This window comes from Phyllobates terribilis, unplaced genomic scaffold (genome assembly GCF_046119375.1).
Source record: "Phyllobates terribilis strain yellow unplaced genomic scaffold, ASM4611937v1 Scaffold_12__6_contigs__length_324123572, whole genome shotgun sequence".
NCBI lineage: Eukaryota > Metazoa > Chordata > Amphibia > Anura > Dendrobatidae > Phyllobates > Phyllobates terribilis.
This window is the reverse complement of record NW_027362772.1, coordinates 51557221-51582703: the sequence shown is the minus strand read 5'-3', so window position 1 is coordinate 51582703 and position 25483 is coordinate 51557221. Positions and strand designations below refer to the sequence as shown.

The following is a 25483-nucleotide window of genomic DNA, read 5'->3' as shown; positions in this document are numbered from 1 at the left end:
TCGCCATTTCAAAACTGTGCAGAAGGGTGCATAGGTCCCTGATCTGAGACCACTCCTCCAGCGTGATTTGCCCCACCTCTGAATCTCGTTGGCCCAGGCTATACATCAGAACGTATTGCACCAGGGCTTGTCGGTGCTGCCACAGTCGCTGCAACATGTGCAGAGTTGAATTCCACCGGGTAGGCACATCGCATTTTAGCCGGTGAAGTGGCAGGCCCAACGACTTCTGTAGAGATGTAAGTCGCTGAGCTGCGGGATGCGAACGGCGGAAGTGAGCACACAGCGACCCTGCCCTCTGCAGAAGGCCATCTAGTCTGGGAAGGTGGGTTAAAAATTGCTGGACAACCAGGTTCAACACGTGAGCCATACAAGGCACGTGTGTGACATTGCCCCGGCGAAGGGCCGCACCCAGGTTTGCAGCATTGTCGCACACGGCCTTCCCTGGTTTCAGGTCCAGTGGAGACAACCATTCATGAAATTGGTTCTCCAGAGCTGACCACAACTCCTCAGCTGTGTGACTCACATTTCCCAGACATTTCAATGTAAAAACCGCCTGATGACGTTGAGCCCTACTGCCAGCATAGTAAGGAGGTGTGCAGGATCCCTTCTGCGCAGTTAGAAAGCTTGTGGCATGACCAGACAGGCTTTGGGTGCAGGTGGAGGACCGAGAGGAGGTTGAGGAGGCAGAAGCAGTGGAGGAACTTTGACATAAAGAGGATTGACGCACAACTCGTGGGGACGGCAAGACTTGGACAGCAGCCCCTTGTCCTGCTGTCACCATAGTTACCCAGTGCCCAGTCAGCGACATGTAACGCCCCTGTCCATGCCTACTCGTCCAAGTGTCTGTGATGAAATGCACCCTGTCACACACAGAGTTTCTCAAAGAAGCGGTGATGTTGTGTGCGACATGCTGGTGGAGCGCAGGCACACCTTTCTTTGAGAAGTAGTGCCGACTGGGCATCTGGTACTGGGGCACTGCGACGGACATAAGGTCTCGAAAATCCTCTGTGTCCACCAGGCGGAAAGGCAGCATTTCTGTAGCCAAGAGCTTGCAGATGGTGAAATTCAACCTCTTAGTTTTCTCATGGCTAGGAGGAAATGGTCTTTTACTTGTCCACATCTGAGGGACCGAGGGCTGGCTATTGTGCTTAGACGGGGTTGATAAGGGTGTCCCCGGCAAACTGCCGGTCTGTGAGGAAGATGCAGGCGGACATGTTAGGTTGCCTTGATCCAAAGGTGTTGCTATCGATGTCGGACAGCGCTCAACACCAGCTGGTGTTACCACCTCCAAAGAAAATGATGACTTGCCAATCACGCTGGCTGTTGCGGGTAAAGAGGTGGCAGGTCTGCGCCCCAAAACAGGTGTGACTGCTGTCCCCCCAGTCACAGAGGATGAAGAGGCCACGGATGCACAAGATATGGCAGACGGTGGTTGGCCCGGCCGGCTAGGCCGCATTGTAGCACACTGAGCTTCCCACTGCAACTTATGCTTCATGTCCATGTGCCGGTTCATGCATGAAGTACTCAAACTATGTATTTTTTGGCCTCTACTTAGCTTTTGCTGACAAATGTTACAGATAACACGAGTTGGGTCATCTTTATCGATCTGAAAAAATGCCCAGGCTATGCAAGGCTTAGCACCCATGCGACCTGAAGAGCCACCACGACTTGTGGTGAGAGGCAGAGTTGTGTTTGAGGATGCAGTTGTTGACGTGCTTCCAGTACTACGTCTCTGTTCAGGAATGCGCAACCTGACCTCGTCGTCACTAGCATCTTCCTCCACCTCCTCTGCTGACCTCATCTCTTGGCTGACTGTGGGTTGACAGTAAGTGGGATCTCCAACCTCATCATCATCACCCTGTGCGTTATCACACCCGTCGTCCTCAGAGCCAACCTGTTCCTGCCCTGACAAAAAACTAAAGTTGTCGCTCCAATCAGGTATTTGAGCCTTATCATCGTCTTCCTCATTGTCTCCACCAACAGGAGTTACAGTTTGGGAATGAGGGTCTACATTATGGTCAGAACCTTCTGCGTCTGGTCCTGGATCCGACTCATAAAGATTCTGGGCATCAGTGCAGATCATTTCCTCGTCTGGATTCACAGAAGCTCTGGAGTCGACCTCTGATTCCCAGGCTATAGTATGAGTAAACAGCTCTGCAGACTGAACCATCTGTTCTACCTCATACTCAGACGGGCAGCTGGAGATTTGGGAGCTGTGAGGAAGCAAGTGCGATTGGGGTGACACCTTTGAGGACTGGAGTATTTGTGATGTTGAAGTTGATGTGGAGGAGAGCCCACTTAAAGGAGCACTTGATATCCGTTGAAGCACCTGCTGTTTTTGTGCCTCATCTGGAATTTGTAGCGATTGGCGTGGCCATAAGAAAGGGATCTTATCACATTGTCCGTTAAAAGAAGTAGACATTTTAGTTTGGCTGGAAGATGGTCTTTCTTCTGCAAATGTTACTGTTGCTTTAACACCTACCCCACGGACACAACCTTTTTTCCCCTTCCCAACATGCCTATTCCCCTTTCCACCAGCAGCAGGCCTTTTTCCACTCATTTTGGTGGTTAACTAATTCACAACTCTGGAGTTGTTTGCACAAAAAAACAATGGATGGGAACCGAGCAGAGCTGAGTGGCCAAACTGTGGTATTAGGCCAAAACTATTGGCTAGGTTAGATGCAGAAAAAAATTATATTCAATTTGCAACCTGATGAAGGTCTGTATAGATGGACTAATACAACAAGTCCCACACACAGCTAGAAGCCCAATATTTTTTCAGAGGTAGATGCAGAAAAAAATATATTCAGTTTGCAACCTTATGGAGGTCAGTATAGATGGACTAATAGAACAAGTCCCACACACAGCTAGAAGGCCAAATATTTTTTCAGAGGTAGATGCAGAAAAAAATTATATTCAGTTTGCAACCTTATGGAGGTCTGTATAGATGGACTAATAGAACAAGTCCCACACACAGCTAGAAGGCCAAATATTTTCTCAGAGGTAGATGCAGAAAAAAATTATATTCAGTTTGCAACCTTATGGAGGTCAGTATAGATGGACTAATAGAACTAGTCCCACACACAGCAAGAAGGCCAAATATTTTTTCAGAGGTAGATGCAGAAAAAAATTATATTCAGTTTGCAACCTTATGGAGGTCAGTATAGATGGACTAATAGAACAAGTCCCACACACAGCTAGAAGGCCAAATATTTTTTCAGAGGTAGATGCAGAAAAAAATTATATTCAGTTTGCAACCTTATGGAGGTCAGTATAGATGGACTAATAGAACAAGTCCCACACACAGCTATAAGGCCAAATATTTTTTCAGAGGTAGATGCAGAAAAAAATTATATTCAGTTTGCAACCTTATGGAGGTCAGTATAGATGGACTAATAGAACAAGTCCCACACACAGCTAGAAGGCCAAATATTTTTTCAGAGGTAGATGCAGAAAAAAATTATATTCAGTTTGCAACCTTATGGAGGTCAGTATAGATGGACTAATAGAACAAGTCCTACACACAGCTAGAAGGCCAAATATTTTGTCAGAGGTAGATGCAGAAAAAAATTATATTCAGTTTGCAACCTTATGGAGGTCAGTATAGATGGACTAATACAACAAGTCCCACACACAGCTAGAAGCCCAATATTTTTTCAGAGGTAGATGCAGAAAAAAATATATTCACTTTGCAACCTGATGGAGGTTTGTATAGATGGATTAATAGAACAAGTCCCACACACAGCTAGAAGCCCAATATTTTTTCAGAGGTAGATGCAGAAAAAAATATATTCAGTTTGCAACCTGATGGAGGTCTGTATAGATGGATTAATAGAACAAGTCCCACACACAGCTAGAAGCCCAATATTTTTTCTGAGGTAGATGAAGAAAAAAATATATTCAGTTTGCAAAATGATGGAGGTCAGTATAGATGGACTAGTACAACAAGTCCCACACACAGCTAGAAGCCCAATATTTTTTCAGTGCTAGATGCAGAAAAAAATTATATTCAATTTGCAACCTGATGGAGGTCAGTATAGATGCACTAATAGAACAAGTCCCACACACAGCTAGAAGGCAAAATATTTTTTCAGAGGTAGATGCAGAAAAAAATTATATTCAGTTTGCAACCTTATGGAGGTCAGTATAGATGGACTAATAGAACAAGTCCCACACACAGCTAGAAGGCCAAATATTTTTTCAGAGGTAGATGCAGAAAAAAATTATATTCAGTTTGCAACCTTATGGAGGTCAGTATAGATGGACTAATAGAACAAGTCCCACACACAGCTAGAAGGCCAAATATTTTTTCAGAGGTAGATGCAGAAAAAAATATATTCAGTTTGCAACCTGATGGAGGTCTGTATAGATGGATTAATAGAACAAGTCCCACACACAGCTAGAAGCCCAATATTTTTTCAGAGGTAGATGCAGAAAAAAATATATTCAGTTTGCAACCTGATGGAGGTCTGTATAGATGGATTAATAGAACAAGTCCCACACACAGCTAGAAGCCCAATATTTTTTCAGAGGTAGATGAAGAAAATAATATATGCAGCTTGCAACCTGATGGAGGTCAGTATAGATGGACTAGTACAACAAGTCCCACACACAGCTAGAAGCCCAATATTTTTTCAGAGCTAGATGCAGAAAAAAATTATATTCAATTTGCAACCTGATGGAGGTCAGTATAGATGGACTAATAGAACAAGTCCCACACACAGCTAGAAGGCCAAATATTTTTTCAGAGGTAGATGCAGAAAAAAATATATTCAGTTTGCAACCTGATGGAGGTCTGTATAGATGGATTAATAGAACAAGTCCCACACACAGCTAGAAGCCCAATATTTTTTCAGAGGTAGATGAAGAAAATAATATATGCAGTTTGCAACCTGATGGAGGTCAGTATAGATGGACTAGTACAACAAGTCCCACACACAGCTAGAAGCCCAATATTTTTTCAGAGCTAGATGCAGAAAAAAATTATATTCAATTTGCAACCTGATGGAGGTCAGTATAGATGGACTAATAGAACAAGTCCCACACACAGCTAGAAGGCCAAATATTTTTTCAGAGGTAGATGCAGAAAAAAATTATATTCAGTTTGCAACCTTATGGAGGTCAGTATAGATGGACTAATAGAACAAGTCCCACACACAGCTAGAAGGCCAAATATTAATTCAGAGGTAGATGCAGAAAAAAATTATATTCAGTTTGCAACCTTATGGAGGTCAGTATAGATGGACTAATAGAACAAGTCCCACACACAGCTAGAAGGCCAAATATTTTTTCAGAGGTAGATGCAGAAAAAAATTATATTCAGTTTGCAACCTTATGGAGGTCAGTATAGATGGACTAATAGAACAAGTCCCACACACAGCTAGAAGGCCAAATATTTTTTCAGAGGTAGATGCAGAAAAAAATTATATTCAGTTTGCAACCTTATGGAGGTCAGTATAGATGGACTAATAGAACAAGTCCCACACACAGCTAGAAGGCCAAATATTTTTTCAGAGGTAGATGCAGAAAAAAATTATATTCAGTTTGCAACCTTATGGAGGTCAGTATAGATGGACTAATAGAACAAGTCCCACACACAGCTAGAAGGCCAAATATTTTTTCAGAGGTAGATGCAGAAAAAAATTATATTCAGTTTGCAACCTTATGGAGGTCAGTATAGATGGACTAATAGAACAAGTCCCACACACAGCTAGAAGGCCAAATATTTTTTCAGAGGTAGATGCAGAAAAAAATTATATTCAATTTGCAACCTGATGGAGGTCAGTATAGATGGACTAATAGAATGATGTTATGCCCAAAAGATTTTACTTCACTAGGTGCAGTAAAAAAATTGGTATTCTTTACACAGGTGGTATATCTTGCAACACAGGTAGGCTACTCCACTGACTAACACACTCTGCAATAGGCCAAAAAGGATTAGCTTTGCTAGATTCAGCCAAATGCTGTGAAAAAAACTTGCACAGCACTGGCACAGACCTGCCTGGCAAAAACTGATAGGAACTGATGTAACCTAGTCCTGAAAAGGACTCCAATTACAATTAGTCTTTACTCCCACAATCTATCTATTTAAGAGCACAGACCTGCCTGATAAAAGTCGTAGGAAATGCTGTAACCTAGTCCTTAAAAGGACTGCAATCACAACTATTCCCTACTCCCAAGCTATCTGTAGATTTGTGCGAAAATTGGCTTGAAATTAACAAGGTATAGCGCACACAGCAACAGCGGTGCCGTCTAACACGCAGCTGCAGCAGTGAGAAAATGGTGGCGACGGGGAAAATGGCTTGGTCTTATAGGGCAAGGACATGTGACATACACTGCCAATGACACATGCCCTTGCTTGTGTGAAAAAAAGCACTTCGCTCCGTGTGTGCGCTGCTGATAGGCTGACAGATTGCACCTCCCCACTGCAAATGCGGGAAAGAGAAAAAAAAATGGAGATCTTCATTGTTCCTGCAGAGATCCATCCCCTGCCCCTCCTCCCACCCCGCTGTACACTCAAACTGCGTATTAACATTAATTTTCATCATTACTGAGAAAAAATCCAGTTATGATTTTGGTGCATGAACAGTTATCGAACATAACCTCGGACAGCCGAATTTTTCTCAAATTGTTCGTGTTCGCCGAACGGCTCGAACACCGCCCAAAACAGCTCGAATTTGAGATTGGCGAACAGTTCGAGTAGAACAACGCTCATCTCTACTCAGGAACACCCAAGTAGCTCAAAGTGATATTTTTTTTCACCTTTCTTCATGTAGGTAATGATGTTTACAAATCGTTTTCACGTGCCTGTAATGACGACGAGCATTTATGTAACCGGGATTTTGTCATGAATAGTGGCCGTGGGAATAAACAGGCGCGTATTATAACCAAGTGCTGTTCGTCGAATGACTGCAATAAATGCAAGGCAAAAAGTAAGTGCTAGATCTCATGAGAACATTGCTTAAACAAAACTAATAATGATTAATTCTGTAACATCTAGATTTATGGTCACACAGCCCTATTTTCTGTCATCAAAGAGAATGGGATGATTATGCAAATCACACTCTAATCAGAGTTTGCTCAGAGTGTGATACAATTTTCTTGGATGGGGAGAAGATGGGAAAAAATAACTTTATCTTCTCATTCTGCAAATCTGTGAAAATCGGACATCATCCAACTGCAGTCTGATGTATTTTACGCACTCATTGACTTGCTTGGCCAAGTGCGATCCTATAATCAGATCCAACTACACTACAGTTTTTTCCTTGACTGGGCTCAGTGCAAGGAAAAATTTAGGCATGTGCACGGCCCCATAGAGCAACATTGGCCCGAGTGTGATCTAATGTTTCATCAGAGATCACACTCGGACCAAAAACACGGTCAAGTGCACGAGCCCTAGTTTTATTTATGTACAGTACAGACCCAAAGTTTCGACACACATTCTCATTTAAAGTTTTTCTGTATTTTCATGAATATGAAAATTGTACATTCACACTGAAGGCATCAAAACTATGAATTACATGTGGAATTATATACTTAACAAAAAAGTGTGAAACAACTGAAAATATGTCTTATATTCTAAGTTCTTCAAAGTAGCCACCTTTTGCTTTGATGACTGCTTTGAACACTCTTGGCATTCTCTTGATGAGCTTCAAGAGGTATTCACCAGAAATGGTTTTTACTTCACAGGTGTGCTCTGTCAGGTTTAATAAGTGGGATTTCTTGCCTTATAAATGGGGTTGGGACCATCAGTTGTGTTGTGCAGAAGTCTGGTGGATACACAGCTGATAGTCCTACTGAATAGAATGTTAGAATTTGTATTACGGCAAGAAAAAGTCAACTAAGTAAAGAAAAACGAGTGGCCATCATTACTTTAAGAAATGAAGGTCAGTCAATCCGAAAAATTGGGAAAACTTTGAAAGTGTGCCCAAGTGCTGTTGCAAAAGCCATCAAACGCTACAAAGAAACTGGCTCACATGAGGACCGCCCCAGGAAAGGAAGACCAAGAGTCACCTCTGCTTCTGAGGATAAGTTTATCCGAGTCACCAGCCTCAGAAAGTGCAGGTTAACAGCAGCTCAGATTAGAGACCAGGTCAACGCCACACAGAGTTCTAGCAGCAGACACATCTCTTCAACAACTGTTAAGAGGAGACTTTGTGCAGCCGGCCTTCATGGTAAAATAGCTGCTAGGAAACCACTGCTAAGGACAAGCAACAAGCAGAAGAGACTTGTTTGGGCTAAAGAACACAATGAATGGACATTAGACCAGTGGAAATCTGTGCTTTGGTCTGATGAGTCCAAATGTGAGATCTTTGGTTCCAACCACCGTGTCTTTGTTCAATGCAGAAAAGGTGAACGGATTGACTCTACATGCCTGGTTCCCACCATGAAGCATGGAGGAGGAGGTGGGATGGTGTGAGGGTGCTTTGCTGGTGACACTGTTGGGGATTTATTCAAAATTGAAGGCATACTGAACCAGCATGGCTACCACAGCATCTTGCAGCGGCATGCTATTCCATTCTGTTTGCGTTTAGTTGGACCATCATTTATTTTTCAACAGGACAATGACCCCAAACACACCTCCAGGCTGTGTAAGGGCTATTTGACCAAGCAGGAGAGTGATGGGGTGCTACGCCAAATGACCTGGACTCCACAGTCACCAGACATGAACCCAATCAAGATGGTTTGGGGTGAGCTGGACCGCAGTGTGAAGGCAAAAGGGCCAACAAGAGCTAAGCATCTCTGGGAACTCCTTCAAGATTGTTGGAAGACCATTTCCGGTGACTACCTCTTAAAGCTCATCAAGAGAATGCCAAGAGTGTGCAAAGCAGTCATCAAAGCAAAAGGTGGCTACTTTGAAGAACCTAGAATATAAGAGATATTTTCAATTGTTTCATACTTTTTTGTTAAGTATGTAATTCCACATGTGTTAATTCATAGTTTTGATGCCTTCAGTGTGAATGTACAGTTTTCATAGTCACGAAAAAACAGAAAAATCTTTAAATGAGAAGGTGTGTCCAAACTTATATATATATACAGTACAGACCAAAAGTTTGGACACACCTTCTCATTTAAAGATTTTTCTGTATTTTCATGACTTTGAAAATTGCACATTCACACTGAAGGCATCAAAGCTATGAATTAACACATGTGGAATTATATACTAAACCAATAAGTGTGAAACAACTGAAAATATGTCTTATATTCTAGGTTCTTCAAAGACACGGTAGTTGAAAGCAAAGATCTCAAATTTGGACTCATCAGACCAAAGGACAGATTGCCATTGGTCTAATGTCCATTCCTTGTGTTCTTTAGCCCAAACAAGTCTCTTCTGCTTGTTGCCTGTCTCCTCTTAACAGTTGTTGAAGAGATGTGTCTGCTGCTAGAACTCTGTGTGGCATTGACCTGTTCTCTAATCTGAGCTGCTGTTAACCTGCGCTTTCTGAGGCTGGTGACTCGGATAAACTTATCCTCAAAAGCAGAGGTGACTCTTGGTCTTCCTTTCCTGGGGCGGGCCGCATGTGAGCCAGTTTCTTTGTAGCGCTTGATGGTTTTTGCAACTGCACTTGGGGACACATTCAAAGTTTGCCCATTTTTTCAGACTGACTGACCTACATTTCTTAAAGTAATCATAGCCACTCATTTTTCTTTACTTAGCTGCTTTTTTTATTGCCGTAATACAAATTCTAACAGTCTATTCAGTAGGACTATCAGCTGTGTATCCACCTGACTACTGCACAACACAACTGATGGTCCCAACCCCATTTATAAGGCAAGAAATCCCACTTATTAAACCTGACAGGGCACACCTGTGAAGTGAAAACCATTTCCGGTGACTACCTCTTGAAGCTCATCAAGAGAATGCCAAGAGTGTGCAAAGCAGTCATCAAAGTAAAAGGTGGCTACTTTGAAGAACCTAGAATATAAGACATATTTTCAGTTGTTTCACACTTTTTGGTTAAGTATATAATTCCACATGTGTTAATTCATAGTTTTGATGGCTTCAGTGTGAACGTACAATTGTCAAAGTCATGAAAATACAGAAAAATCTTTAAATGAGAAGGTGTGTCCAAACTTTTGGTGTGTACTGTATATATATATATATATATATATTTATATATATATATATACAGTGGGTACGGAAAGTTTTCAGACCCCTTTAAATTTTTAATTCTTTGTTTCATTGCAGTCATTTGGTAAATTCTAAAAATTGTATTTTTTTCTCATTAACCCCTTTACAACCCATGACGTACTAATACGCGTTTGTGCACTGGGCTCTAAAAGCCTGTGCCATATTAGTACGTCATCGCGATCGCGCTCGCACACAAGCTGTGCGGGCGCGATCGCCGCCGGGTGTCAGCTGATTGTCATAGCTGACACCCGTTGCTATGTGCAGGTAGCGGTCACGCACCGCTCCCGGCACATTGACTCCTGCAATGCTGCGTTCGAAGTCGATCGCAGCATTGCTGTGGCTAAGGGGAGGTGATCACCTCCTCTTCCGGCCTTCAGCGATGTCTGCCGCGGCTTCCAGGTTGTTGCCATGACGACCCGATGTCGTCATGACAACATCCGGGTTACCAGACAGCAGGAAGATTTTTTGGACATGCGCAGTGCATTTGCAAATTATCTTCTCCCTGTCCAGCGCTGACAGCCTGCACGGCACAGGGATGGTGCTCCATTCCTGTGCCATGCAGGCGATCAGAGAAAAAAAGTTAAAGTCCCAGAGGACAAAGTAAACAAGTTAAAAAAACTGTCAGAAAGTGAAAAAAAAAAAATTATAAAAATATTTAAAAAAAAATAAAAAAAATAATCCACCAAAAATAAAAATATAATGTACCCATCAATAAATATTATGAAAAAAAAAAAAAAACAATAAAAGTACACATATTTGGTATCGCCGCGTCCGGAACGACCTGACCTAAAAAACTGTCCCACTAGTTAACCCCTTTAGTGAACACGGTAAAAAAAATAAATAAAAAACGAAGCAAAAAACAATGCTTTATCACCATACTGCCAAACAAAAAATGGAATAACACGCGATCAAAAAGACGAATATACATAAAAATACTACCGCTGAAAACATCATCTCGTCGCGCAAAAATCAAGCTGCCATACAGCTCCATCAGCAGAAAAATAAAAAGTTATAGCTCTCAGAATAAAGCAATGCTAAAAAATATTTATTTCTATAAAATAGCTTTTATTGTGTAAAAGCACCAAAACATAGAAAAACTATATAAATGTGGTACCGCTGTAAACGTACTGACCCAAAGAATAAAGCTGCCTTATCAATTTTACCATACGCCGAACAGAATAAGAAAAAAAAAAAAACAGTTCCTGAATTGTTGGTTTTTGTTTATTCTGCCTCCCAAAAATCGGAATAAAAAGCGATCAAAAAATGTCAAGCGCCTGAAAATGGCACCAATAAAAACATCAACTCATCCCGCAAAAAACGAGCCATCACATGACTGTCTGCCAAAATCTGGAAAAATTATAGCTCTCAAAATATGGCGATGCAAAAACTAGATTTTACAAAAAAATGCGTCTTTTAGTGTGTGACAGCTGTCAATCATGAAAACCCCATATGATTCTGGTATCGCTGTAATCGCACCGACCCGAAGAATAAAGTCGTCTAATCACTTATACCGCACGAGGAACGGCGTAAAAAATAAACTCTCGGGTTAGGGTTAGGGCTAGGGTTAGGGTTGGGCTGGGGTTAGGGTTGGGCTGGGGTTGGGGTTAGGGTTGGGGTTAGGGTTGTCATGGGGTTGGGATTTTTTTCAAAAGTAAGAAAAAAAGATGGCGATATGGCGACTAGTGTTGAGCGCAAGTGCTCGCTACTTGAGTTTGCATCGGGTGCTCTGTTATGCATTGAGTATCGTGGGTATTTGAGTGACATGCTCGAGTCTCCGCCCCATATGCTTCGCGGCGAAAATAACTTTGCAGGGATTGCCTGCCATGCACGAGCGATCCCCGCATGTTTTCTTTTGGCTGTCTAATAACCATGAAACATGCGAGGCAGGGACTCGAGCATGTCACTCGAGCATACGCAGTACATGGTGCATACCCAAGTACCTGATGCAAACTCAAGTAGCGAGTTTTTGTGCTCAAGACAAATGACAACTTATTCAATATGATGACCTAATGTTATCAAATTCTGTGTCACACCTCTGGGTTTAAAATGTTCACTATACCCCTTCATAAAATCCTTGAGGGGTCTAGTTTCCAAAATGGGGTCACTTGTGAGGGAGCTCCAATGTTTAGGCACACAGGGGCTCTCCAAACGCAACATGGTGTCCGCTTACAATTTGAGCGGATTTTCCATTCAATTTGTTAGCGGACACCATGTTGCGCTTGGAGAGCCCCTGTGTGTCTAAACATTGGAGCTTCCCCACAAGTGACCCCATTTTGGAAACTAGACCCCCCAAGGCACCTATCTAGTTGCATAGTGAGCACTTGGAACCCCCAGGTGCTTCACAAATTGATTCGTTAAAATGAAAAATTATTTTTTTTTCCACTTTTTCATTTTTATGAATCAATTTGTGAAGCACCTGGGGATTCCAAGTGCTCACTATGCATTGAGATAGGTGCCTTGGGGGGTCTAGTTTCCTAAATGGGGTCATTTGTGGGGGAGCTCCAATGTTTAGGCACACAGGGGCTCTCCAAACGTGACATGGTGTCCGCTAACAAATTGGAACCATGTCGAGTTTGGAGAGCCCCTGTGTGTCTAAACATTGGAGCTCCCCCACAAGTGACCCCATTTTGGAAACTAGACTGCCAAGGCACCTATCTAGTTGCATAGTGAGCACTTGGAACCCCCAGGTGCTTCACAAATTGATTCGTAAAAATGAAAAATTATTTTTTTTTCCACTTTTTAATTTTTACGAATCAATTTGTGAAGCACTTGGGGATTGCAAGTGCTCACTATGCATCTAGATAGGTGCATTGGTGGGTCTAGTTTCCAAAATGGGGTCACTTGTGGGGCAGCTCTAATGTTTAGGCACACAGGGGCTTTCCAAACGCAACATGGTGTCCGCTAACAATTTGAGCGGATATTCCATTCAATTTGTTAGCGGACACCATGTTGCGTTTGGAGAGCCCCTGTGTGTCTAAACATTGGAGCTCCCCCACAAGTGACCCCATTTTGGAAACTAGACCCCCCAATGCACCTATCTAGATGCATAGTGAGCACTTGGAACCCCCAGGTGCTTCACAAATTGATTCGTAAAAATGAAAAAGTGAAAAAAAAAATACTTTTTCATTTTTACATATTAATTTGTGAAGCACCTGGGGGCTCAAAATGCTCACCACCCATCTAGATAAGTTCCCAGGGGGGTCTAGTTTCCAAAATGGGGTCACTTGTGGGGGGTTTCCACTGTTTAGGCATATCAGGGGATCTCCAAAAACAACATGGCGTGCGCTAATTATTAAAGCAAATTTTACAATCAAAAAGTCAAATGGTGCTCCTTCCCTTCCGAGCCCTGCTGTGCGCCCAAACAGTGGTTTTGTCCCAACATATGGGGTATCTGCGTGCCCAGGGGAAATTGCACAACAATGGGGTCCATTTTTTCCTGTTACCCCTGCGAAAATAAAAAAAATTGGGTCTAAATTAACATTTTTGTGAAAAAAGTTAAATGTTCATTTTTTTCTTCAACATTCCAAAAATTCCTGTGAAGCACCTGAAGGGTTAATAAAGTTCTTGGCTGTGGTTTTGAGCACCTTGAGGGATGCAGTTTTTAGAATGGTGTCACTTTTGGGTATTTTCTGTCATATAGACCCCTCAAAGTTACTTCAAATGTGATGTGGTCACTAAAAAAATGGTTTTGTAAATTTTGTTGGAAAAATGAGAAATTGCTGATCAACTTTTAACCCTTATAGCTTCCTAGCAAAAAAAAATTTTGGTTCCAAAATTGTGCTGATGTAAAGTAAACATGTGGGAAATGTTATTTATTAACTTTTTTGTGTGACATATCTCTCTGATTTAAGGGCATAAAAATTCAAATTTTGAAAATTGCTAAATTTTCGCCAAATTTCCATTTTTTTCACAAATAAACGCAAGTGATATCGAAGAAATTTTACCACTATCATGAAGTACAATATGTCACGAAAAAATAGTATCAGAATCAGGGGGATCTGTTGAAGCGTTCCAGAGTAATTACCTCATAAAGTGACAGTGGTCAGAATTGTAAAAATTGGCCCGTGCAAACCACCCTCGGGGGTAAAGGGGTTAAAGTACACTCTACTTTTTGCAAATTTATTAAAAAAGAAAATCTGAAATATCACATGGTCATAAGTTTTCAGACCCTTTGCTCAGACACTCATATTTAAGTCACATGCTGTCCATTTCCTTGTGATCCTCCTTGAGATGGTTCTACTCCTTCATTTGAGTCCAGCTGTGTTTAATTAAACTGATAGGACTTGATTTGGAAAGGCACACACCTGTCTATATAAGACCTCACAGCTCATAGTGCATGTCAGACCAAATGAGAATCATGAGCTCAAAGGAACTGCCCAAGGAGCTCAGAGACAGAATTGTGGCAATGCACAGATCTGGCCAAGGTTACAAAAACATTTCTGCATTGTTCAAGGTTCCTAAGAGCACAGTGGCCTCCATAATCCTTAAATGGAAGAAGTTTGGGACCACCATAAGTCTTCCTAGACCTGGCTTTCCAGCCAAACTAAGCAATCGTGGGAGAAGAGCCTTGGTAAGAGAGATAAAGAAGATGAGCTCCAGAGATGCAGTAGGGAGATGGGAGAAAGTTCCACAAAGTCAACTATCACTGCAGCCCTCCACCAGTCGGGCCTTTATGGCAGAGTGGCCTAACGGAAGCCTCTCCTCAGTGCAAGACATATGAAAGCCAGCATAGAGTTTGCTCAAAAACACATGAAGGACTCCCAGACTATGAGAAAAAAGATTCTCTGGTCTGATGAGACGAAGATAGAACTTTTTTGTGATAATTCTAAGTGGTATGTGTGGAGAAAACCAGGCACTGCACATCACCTGCCCAGTACAATCCCAATAGTGAAACATGGTGGTGGCAGCATCATGCTATGGCGGTGTTTTTCAGCTGTAGGGACAGGATGACTTGTTGCAATTGAAGGAAACATGAATGTGGCCAAGTACAGAGATATCCTGGATGAAAACCTCTTCCAGAGTGCTCTGGACCTCAGAATTGGCCAAAGGTTCACCTTCCAACAAGACAATGACCCTAAGCACACAGCTAAAATAACAAAGGAGTGTCTTCAGAACAACTCTGTGACCATTCTTGACTGGCCCAGCCAGAGCCCTGACCTAAACCCAATTGAGCATCTCTGGAGAGAGCTGAAAATGGCTGTCCACCATCATTCACCATCCAACCTTGATGCATCATTTCCAGGAAGACTCATGGCTGTACTAGCTCAAAAGTGTGCTTCTACTCAATACTGAGCAAAGGGTCTGGATACTTATGACCATATGATAATTCAGTTTTTCTTTTTTAATAAATTTGCAAAAATTTCTACATTTCTGTTTTTTTCAGTCAAGATGGGGTGCAGAGTGTACTTTAATGAGAAAAAAAATGAACTTTTTAGATTTTAGCAAATGACGTCAATGAAACAAAGAGTGAAACATTTAAAGGGGTCTGAATACTTTCCACTGTATTTACATTTTGGACTAGTAGTTGATTTTATTTTTTATTTTACAGTATTTTTCTTATTTGCTAGAATGAGCGAATGTGACGAATTTCAAATTTATCAAATTTGCTGTAATTTGGCTGGCGCGTGTGCAGAAAGTTTTTTCAAATATACAAATTAAATGTGTACGAAGGTCTAGCAAAAGAATTTGATTACTCTAGAAGGTCTCTCAAAATGCCAGATCATAAAAATAAGACGAGGGGTTGAAAAATAAAGAAGTATATATATTATACTCAACGCCCCTCTCACTTGTCACACGCTTATTCTTCCTCTACTCTGTGACTCCTGCATGAATGTTCCGTGCAATAACACTTTGAAAGATGCTAGTTTAGGGATTTTATCTCACACTTACGGTATTAGTAAGTCAATCATTCTTCTTTGTGCTATGCAAAAAAAAAATTGATTATAGCTACATTGAATTTAATGCATATTCATTTATTGCTAATTGTGATGATCCACAGTGCAGTTCATTAGTAGATTTGTCATCTTTACCAGCTAGAAGATTAAAGAAGCCCTCCTCCCATCAAAGTTTTTATCTTCTTATACATTACAGTCAGCATATTATATAGCACTGTGTATTTACAATTGCTCATTTTCCCTTTCTACCCAGCTAATTATTCTCTTTTCTCTGCTATATGTAGAAAAAGGAAGTCTCTTGTCCCTGCATGAATAATTCCCCTCTTCAATTCCTGACCAAGCTGCTCTGCTCCTCCCCCTGCCAGGGACTTTTGCAGTGACTTCTGACTCATACAGGCAAAATTGACCTCCTGTTTCTACATAGAGCTTAAATGGATTAAGCTAGTCAGTTTTTAATCATGTGATGAGGTAGGCCTAATAGAAAAGAGAAGAATTAGCTGGGTAGAAAGGCAAAATAAGCAATTGTAAGTACACAGTGCTGTATATTATAATGACTACAATACTGTATATTAAGAGGATGAAAACTTTGATGGGAGTGATTCTTTAATATAAAAATTAAATATTGCATTTGTGCTCACGTGGTACTGTCTTTACTCTTAGTACCTCCATATAATTCAACGCTGAATAAATTAATCTGCCCTGTCTGCTATGAATACAATTCCTATGACTGCATGTACAAAGGCTACATTGAATGTAGAGGAAACGAAATTGAGTGCATTGACTTTGCGGCAACACTGCATAAAGAAGGTAATAACCTAAGATACATAGAGAATATATTGGAACCCAAGCGTTACAGACAAGGTGTTCCCTCAATGAAGTGGTGGTTAGCTAAAATATGGGCCATGTTCAAGATGTAGTAATGTCTACTTAGTGGTCTATGTCATCCAAACTCCCAAAAACTTGATGTCTTAGATGGCCCTTTCTGAAATATTGGAAATTTTCAACATAGGTGACAGAACGCTTTGTCTGTATCACATTTTTCTTAAAGGGAACCTGAAAGGTCCCCAATGCCCTCTTACACACCAGTATTATACTATTTGTTGCAAAATGCCCTGCCTAACAAGTCCTCTATAATGTTAAAAACACTTAGATCCATGTTGAAAAAAAGTCTTAATAAACTTTGCATTTCATATGCTAATTAGGCCTTTGACTAATTATATAGAAGGGTTAATTTTTTTCCTCTCTGCTCTACATACTCTAGATTCCTGACCTTTCTCTATCTTATACTTTGTTTAGAGTTATCAAGTCTTGCAGTCTCCGCTCAAAGATCTTATGCTTCTTATCTCATATGGATATAATAATGTAATATTGGAGGGCTTAATCTCTTAATTCAGCCTCACTGTTGATCCGGCATGTCTGACTATTGGGTCAGAATCAAAACAGCTACAAAAATATGGCATTGTTTTCCATAGACTAGTCAGGCCTCACAGGCCTGATAACATGATTTGCGCATGTGTGGCTTTCTTTGGTCATGCATGTGGCTTTCTTCACTCATATAATTTTTCCTCTGAAGCCGGGCATACGCTTCCTGACTTCGGAGGCTTGTCATCCTCACAATGTGATAACATGCACAGCTCTTGCAAATCATGTTATCACACCCACTAGTCAATGGCCTAATTAGCATAAGAAACACAAAATTTAAAAAGAGGTCTAGGTGGGTTGGAGGGCATGGTGGACCTTTCTGGTTTCCTTTAATGGGAAACATCCTAGATTATTATACAATGTGTCTATGGGAAGACATCTTATCGTACAGTTACCCATATCACAAAATTGGCCTTGCCTTATTCTTGGCTTTGCACTTGACCATAATTTAATAATAGTCTTTATGATGTACAATAAAAAATTAAAAAATTATATTGTGGTACCTTGTTAGCCAGAAAATTCAATGTAAATACTTTTATGCCCAAAAAATAACAAAAGTATTCTGGAAGTGATCCCTTTATTGGCTAACCAGAAAAGCTAGCAAATATAATTTTTTTGGTTAGCCAATAAAGGTATAACTCCTTGAACATACTTTTGTCATTATAGGCTTTATAAAACAAGAGGATTTAAATGGGTTTTTCCACAAACAAAGTACATTTTAATTAAAGAGAATGTGCCAGCAGGATTTTTCTAAGTAAACTACAGGCAGTGTCATGTTGGGACTGTTACACTGATTAAATTGATACCTGAGGTGAAGAGATCCCTTTTGTGGTACATGAGTAATCAGTGTTTGAAGTTTTCAGTTAACAATTTGTTTGTGCTTGGGGACAGAGTGCTGGCAGGGTCTTATCCTGGTGCTGTAGGCCAGAGAAACCAAGAAAAGACCTGCCCACAGGCCGCCCCAAAGCACAAGCATGTTCCTCATTATAGAAAGAGACAGCCAGAAAAACAGCCAGACAGAGAGAGAGAGACAGCCAGCCAGAGAAAGAGACAGCCAGCAAGAGATAGTCAGCCAATGAGAGAGACAGGGTGCCACGAGAAGTGGTGACTTCTCCTTCAATGAAGGTCTTCAAACAGAGGCTGGACAGATATCTGTCTGAGAAGGTTTAGTGAATCTTGCATTGAGGGAGTTGGACACGATGACCCTCAAGGTCCCTTCTAACTCTAACATTCTATGATTCTATGAGAGACAGCCAGCCAGAGAGAGAAACAGCCAGAGAGAAAAACAGAGAAAGACAGAGACAGAAAGAGAGAGGGTCACTGGCTGTCTATCTCTCTCTTTATGGCTGTCTATCTCTCTGGCTGTCTCTCTCTTGTCTCTCTGTCAAGCTGTTTCTTGCTCTCTGTCTCTCTCTTTCTGGCTAGCTGCCTCTCTCTTTGGCTAGCTCTCTCACTCTCTGGCTAGCTGTCTCTTTTTCTCAGGCTGGCTGTCTCTCTCTGGCTGTCTCTCTCTCTTTGGCTGTCTCTCTCTCTGGATGTCTCTCCCTCTGGCTGTCTCTCTCTCTCTGGCTATCTCTCACTGGTTGTCTCTCTCTCTGGCTGTCTCTCTCTTGCTGTCTCTCTCTTTCCCTTGCTGTCTCTCTCTAGCTGGCTTTCTCTCTCTCTCTGGCTGGCTGCCTCTCTCTGGCTGTCTCTCTCTCTCTCTGGCTTTCTCTCTCTGGATCGCTGTCTCTCTCTTTCTCTCTGGTTATCTCTCTATCTCTCTTGCTGTTTGTCTCTCTCTCTCTCTGGCTGGCTGTCTCTCTGTAATCAGGAACATGCTTGTTCTTCAGGGCGGCCTGGGGGCCGGTCTTTTCCTGGCTTCTATGGCCTTGAGCACCAAGATAAGACCCTGCCTACAGTTGTTGATTGACAGCCAGCTCGGTCTGACAGAATATTTCTTTGATGCTCAATTAGGTCGCTCCCTTCGAGGGCATATAGATTCCATAGAGTTGGGTTTCAAAGTTGGGATTCCCCTCTATGTGCCAATAAAATCGGATTACATTGTCCATGTACGACTCGGTTGGCCTTTCATCTGAATAACCAGCATGTAGAAATACATTTACAGTCCAATGATAAACTCATTAGTGTTTTTTATACTTAAAAATTCTCACTAATGGCATTTTTTTTTTATTATTTGACAGGCTATCCAAATTTCAAGTTTTCTTTCATGGGATGCATCACTCAACGAGGTTGTTCTATGGTACAAAGAATTATACCTGGAACCAAAATAGTAGATGCGAAACGTTTGTCGTGTAGAAGCGCAGTAAAAATCACCCACTAGTAGGAGCTTCTGCTTTGTCTCCGACCCAAGCTTGTTCCAATTAAAGTCTAGGCCACTTCTTACTGTAGACAGAGGAGTTGTCTGATCATTTCGCATTATACTTTGAGTAGCATCAAAATCTTCAGGATGAATTTATAAATGGGCGATGTGGAATAATAATGTCTATTCTGTAATAAATTGCTAGAACAAACTGAAGGAACCCATGATCACCTAGGGGAAACAAAAAGTGTAAAGGTACAGTACCACTTCAAAGTTATACCTATCAACCGAAATGTGACATACTCTTCATTGTTATAAGCACAAATATCTATCTATTCTATCCAGGGGTAAATTAGGAGTAGCAAGGTGCCGGGCAGTTTAGAAGGTGCTGGCCCCCCACCACACACCTAATGTATCACGTGACATGTCACATGATCCCCTGTGATAGATCATGTGATAGTTCACGTGAAATTATATTGGTACAATATTAACATATTAATTATATATTTTTTTACATTAATTGTATGACTTAATATTGAGCACAATTAAGTATGCTGACATCCCCTATATACAGTATGAGACCGTACACACAATATGAGCTGCCACAATCCTCCTATACACAGCGGGAGGCCGCAAGTAGCCATCTATACACAGCAGGAGGCCTCATGTAGCCATCTATACACAGCAGGAGGCTGCACGTAGCCATCTATACACATCAGAAGGCCGCACGCAGCCATCTATACACAGTGGAAGCCCGCACGTAGCCATTTATACACAGAAGAAGGCCGCACGCAGCCATCTATACACAGCAGGAGGCCGCACGTAGCCATCTATACACAGTGGAAGACCGCACGTTGCCATTTTAACACAGAAGAAGGCCACACATAGCCATCTATACACAGCAGGTGACCGCACGTAGCCATCTATACACAGCAGGATTGCACAGGTAGCCATCTATACACAGCAGGGGGCCGCACGTAGCCATCTATACACAGCAGGAGGCCGCACGTAGCCATCTATACAACAGCAGGAGGCTGCACGTAGCCATCTATACACAGCGGGAGGCCACACGCAGCCATCTATACACAGCGGGAGGCCACACGTAGCCATCTATACACAGGGGGAGGCGGCACGGCGCCATCTACACACAGCAGGATGCCGCATGGCACTATCTATACACAGCGGGAGGACGCACGTAGCCATCTATACACAATAGGAGGCCGCACGTAGCCATCTATACACAGGGGGAGGCCGCACGGCATCATCTATACACAGCGGGAGGCCGCACGTAGCCATCTATACACAACGGGAGGCTGCACGTAGCCATCTATACACAGCGGGAGGCCACACGTGGCCATCTATACACAGCGGGAGGCCGAACGTAGCCATATATACAGAGCGGGAGGCCACACGTAGCCATCTATACACAGCGGGAGGCTGCACGGCACCATCTAAATACAACAGGATGCCGCACGGCACCATCTATACACAGCAGAAGGCCACACGTTGCCATCTATACACAGCAGGAGGCCTCACGTAGCCATCTATACACAGCGGGATGCCGCACATAGTGATCTATACACAGCGGGAGGCCGCACCTAGCCATCTATATACAGCGGGTGGCCGCACGCAGCCATCTTTACACAACGGGAGGCCGCACGTAGCCATCTATACACAGCGGGAGGCCACACGTGGCCATCTATACACAGCGGGAGGCCGCACTTAGCCACCTATACACACCAGGAGGCCGCACGTAACCATCTATACACAGCGGGAGGCCGCACGGCACCATCTATACACAGCGGGAGGCCGCACGTAGCCATCTATACACAACGGGAGGCCGCACGTAGCCATCTATACACAGCGGGAGGCCACACGTGGCCATCTATACACAGCGGGAGGCCGAACGTAGCCATCTATACACAGCGGGAGGCCACACGTAGCCATCTATACACAGCGGGAGGCTGCACGGCACCATCTAAATACAACAGGATGCCGCACGGCGCCATCTATACACAGCGGGAGGCCACACGTAGCCATCTATACACAGCAGGAGGCCGCACGTAGCCATCTATACACAGCGGGATGCCGCACGTAGCCATCTATACACCACAGGATGCCGCACGTGGCCATCTATACATAGCGGGAGGCTACACATAGCCATGTATACACAGCGGGAGGCCACAGGTAGTCATCTATACACAGCGAGAGGCTGCACGGCGCAATCAATACAAAACAGGATGCCGCACGGCTTCATCTATTCAAAGCGGGAGGCCACACGTAGCCATCTATACACAGCAGGAGGCCGCACGTAGCCATTTATACACAGCGGGATACCGCACGTAGCCATCTATACACAGCGGGAGGCCGCACGTAGTCATCTATACACAGCAGGAGGCCGCACGGTGCCATCTATACACAGTGGGAGGCCGCACGTAGTCATCTCTACACAGCAGGAGGCCGCAAGTAGTCATCTATACACAGCAGGAGGCCACACGGTGCCATCTAAACACAGCAGGAGACCACACGTAGCCATCTATACACAGCGGGAGGCCCCACGTTGCCATATATACACAGTGGGATCCCGCACGTAGTCATCTATACACAGCAGGAGGCCGCACGTAGCCATCTATACACAGCGGGAGGCCGCACGTAGCCATCTATACACCACAGGAGGCCACACATAGCCATCTATACACAGCGGGAGGCCGCGCAAAGCCATCTACACACAGCGGGAGGCCACACGTAGTCATCTATACACAGCGGGAAGCCGCACCTAGCCATCTATATACAGCGGGTGGCCGCACGTAGCCATCTATACACAGCGGGATGCCACATAGCACCATCTATACACAGCGGGAGGCCGCACGCAGTCACGCACACACACAAATATATGCAGACATATACATACACACATAAACACATTTGAAACACAAAAATACATATAAACAGACATCACACAATGATATCTGCCTGCACACACACACACACACACTCTCAACACTCACACACTCACTCACCACCCCCGGCTCGGCGCCAGTCGTCCAGCTCCTCTCCGGTGCAGCAGTGCAGGTTGCGCACTGGGTGACGTCACACTAGCAGACACGGCCGTGCACATGGCCGTGTCTCCTAGCTGTGACGTAGCTGGGCTAGCACACAGGGAAGTTAACAAGTGTAGTGCTGGCCCGGCCAAAGAGGAAGCAGCCGGGGCAGCGGTCCGGGGGCCCCCCGCCTCTGACTGCCGGTATGTACCGCGGCGCCACACATATTATAATGAGGGCAATCTGGCCATGGCCCGGGGCCCCGGGCGGTAGACCAGATTGCCCTCATTACAATCCGCCTATGATTCTATCTATCTATCTATCTATCTATCTATCTATATATTATCTATCTACAGTGGGTACGGAAAGTATTCAGACCCCTTTACATTTTTCACTCTTTGTTTCATTGCAGCCACTTTGTAAATTCGAAAAAGTTCATTTTTTTCTCATTAAAATATACTCTGCACCCCATCTTGACTGATAAAAAAACGGAAATGTAGAAGTTTTTCCACATTTATTAAAAAAGAAAAAACTGAAATATCACATGGTCATAAGTATTCAGCCCTTTGCTCAGACACTCATATTTAAGTCACATGCTGTCCATTTCCTTGTGATCCTCCTTGAGATGGTTCTACTCCTTCATTGGAGTCCAGCTGTGTTTAATTAAACTGATAGGACTTGATTTGGAAAGGAACACACCTGTCTATATAAGACCTCATAGCTCATAGTGCATGTCAGACCAAATGAGAATCATGAGCTCAAAGTAACTGCCCAAAGAGCTCAGAGACAGAATTGTGGCAAGGCACAGATCTGGCCAAGGTTACAAAAGAATTTATGCATTGCTCAAGGTTTCTAAGAGCACAGTGGCCTCCATAATCCTTAAATGGAAGAAGTTTGGGACCACCAGAAGTCTTCCTAGACCTGGCCGTCCAGCAAACTGAGCAATCGTGGGAGAAGAGCCTTGGTGATAGAGGTAAAGAAGAACCCCAAGATCACTGTGGCTGAGCTCCAGAGATGCAGTAGAGAGATGGGAGAAAGTTCCACAAAGTCAACTATCATTGCAGCTCTCCACCAGTTTTGCCTTTTTGGCAGAGTGGCCCAATGGAAGCCTCTCCTCAGTGCAAGCCATATGAAAGCCCTCATAGAGTTTGCTCAAAGACACATGAAGGACTCCCAGACTATGAGAAATAAGATTCTCTTGTCTGATGAGACCAAGATTGAACTTTTTGGTGATAATTATAAGCTGTATGTGTGGAGAAAACCAGGCACTGCACATCACCTGCACAATACAATCCCAATAGTGAAACATGGTGGTGGCAGCATCATGTTATCGGGTGTTTTTCAGCTGCAGGAAAAGGACAACTGATTGCAGTTGAAGGAAACATGAATGCTGCCAAGTACAGAGATATCCTGGATCAAAACCTCTTCCAGAGTGCTTTGGACCTCAGACTTTGCCGAAGGTTCACCTTCCAGCAAGACAAGGACCTTAAGCACACAGCTAAAATAACAAAGGAGTGGCTTCAGAACAACTCTGTGACCATTCTTAACTGGCCCAGCCAGAGCCCTGACCTAAGCCCAATTGAGCATCTCTGGAGAGACCAGAAAATGGCTGTCCACCAACGTTCACCATCCAACCTGACGGAACTGGAGAGAATCTGGAGGGAAGAATTGCAGAGGATCCCCAAATCCAGCTGTGACACACTTGTTGCATCATTCCCAAGAAGACTCATGGCTGTACTAGCTCAAAAGTGTGCTTCTACTCAATACGGAGCAAAGGGTCTGAATACTTATGACCATGTGATATTTCAGTTATTCTTTTTTAATAAATTCGCAAAAATTTCTACATTTCTGTTTTTTTCAATCAAGATGAGGTGCAGAGTGTACTTTAATGAGGAAAAATATTGAACTTTTTAGAATTTACCAAATGGCTGCAATGAAACAAAGAGTGAAAAATTTAAAGGGGTCTAAATACTTTCCGTACCAACTGTATCTATCTATCTATCTATCTATCTATTTTCTAGCTATCCTTATATCTATCTATCTATCTATCTACTTATCTATTTTCTATCTATCCTTCTATCTATCTATCTATTTTCTAGCTATCCTTATATCTATCTATCTATCTATCTATCTATCTATTTTCTAGCTATCCTTATATCTATCTATCTATCTATCTACTTATCTATTTTCTATCTATCCTTCTATCTATCTATCTATTTTCTAGCTATCCTTATATCTATCTATCTATCTACTTATCTATTTTCTATCTATCCTTCTATCTATCTATCTATCTATCTATCTATATCTATGTGTCAGTTAAAAAAAACAAAAAACAAAAGCAGCACAAAAATTGTAGCAGGAGATGCTCAGCCACCCAAGTACATACCATACCTATGAATATCCACGAAAAAATGGAGGCAGCACACAAAATAGAAAAAATATATATCAAATTTATTGACCCATGTGGCTGTGGCGACGTTTCGGTCCAATGCTGTGGCCCTTTCTCAAGTCTGTCAGTTTATCTATCTACCTAAACTTTACAAAAGTAAGAGTTCCCCTGGCTCAGGAAAGGGACCATCCTCGAACCACATCTATAACATCCAAATGTTCTAATATGGAACTGTCTGGATAAGCCAACCCCTGTAACAATTTTTGAGGCTGTACAAGTTCCATAGTAATCCCTTTTTAACTT

The 25483-nt window shown here is 42.8% G+C and overlaps 1 protein-coding gene across 1 annotated transcript in view; it reads left to right on the top strand.

The window, feature by feature from the left end:
* The window catches only part of LOC141172028 (uncharacterized), a 30228-nt gene extending 8098 nt beyond the window's left edge, over positions 1–22130 (top strand). The window contains exons 3-5 of the mRNA XM_073655807.1: positions 6777–6932; positions 16687–16833; positions 19632–22130. Of these exons, the coding sequence (XP_073511908.1) occupies positions 6777–6932; positions 16687–16833; positions 19632–19771 (443 nt within the window). The 3' untranslated portion in view covers positions 19772–22130. The remainder of the gene's footprint in view (positions 1–6776; positions 6933–16686; positions 16834–19631) is intronic.
* The last annotated feature ends 3353 nt before the right edge of the window (positions 22131–25483 follow it).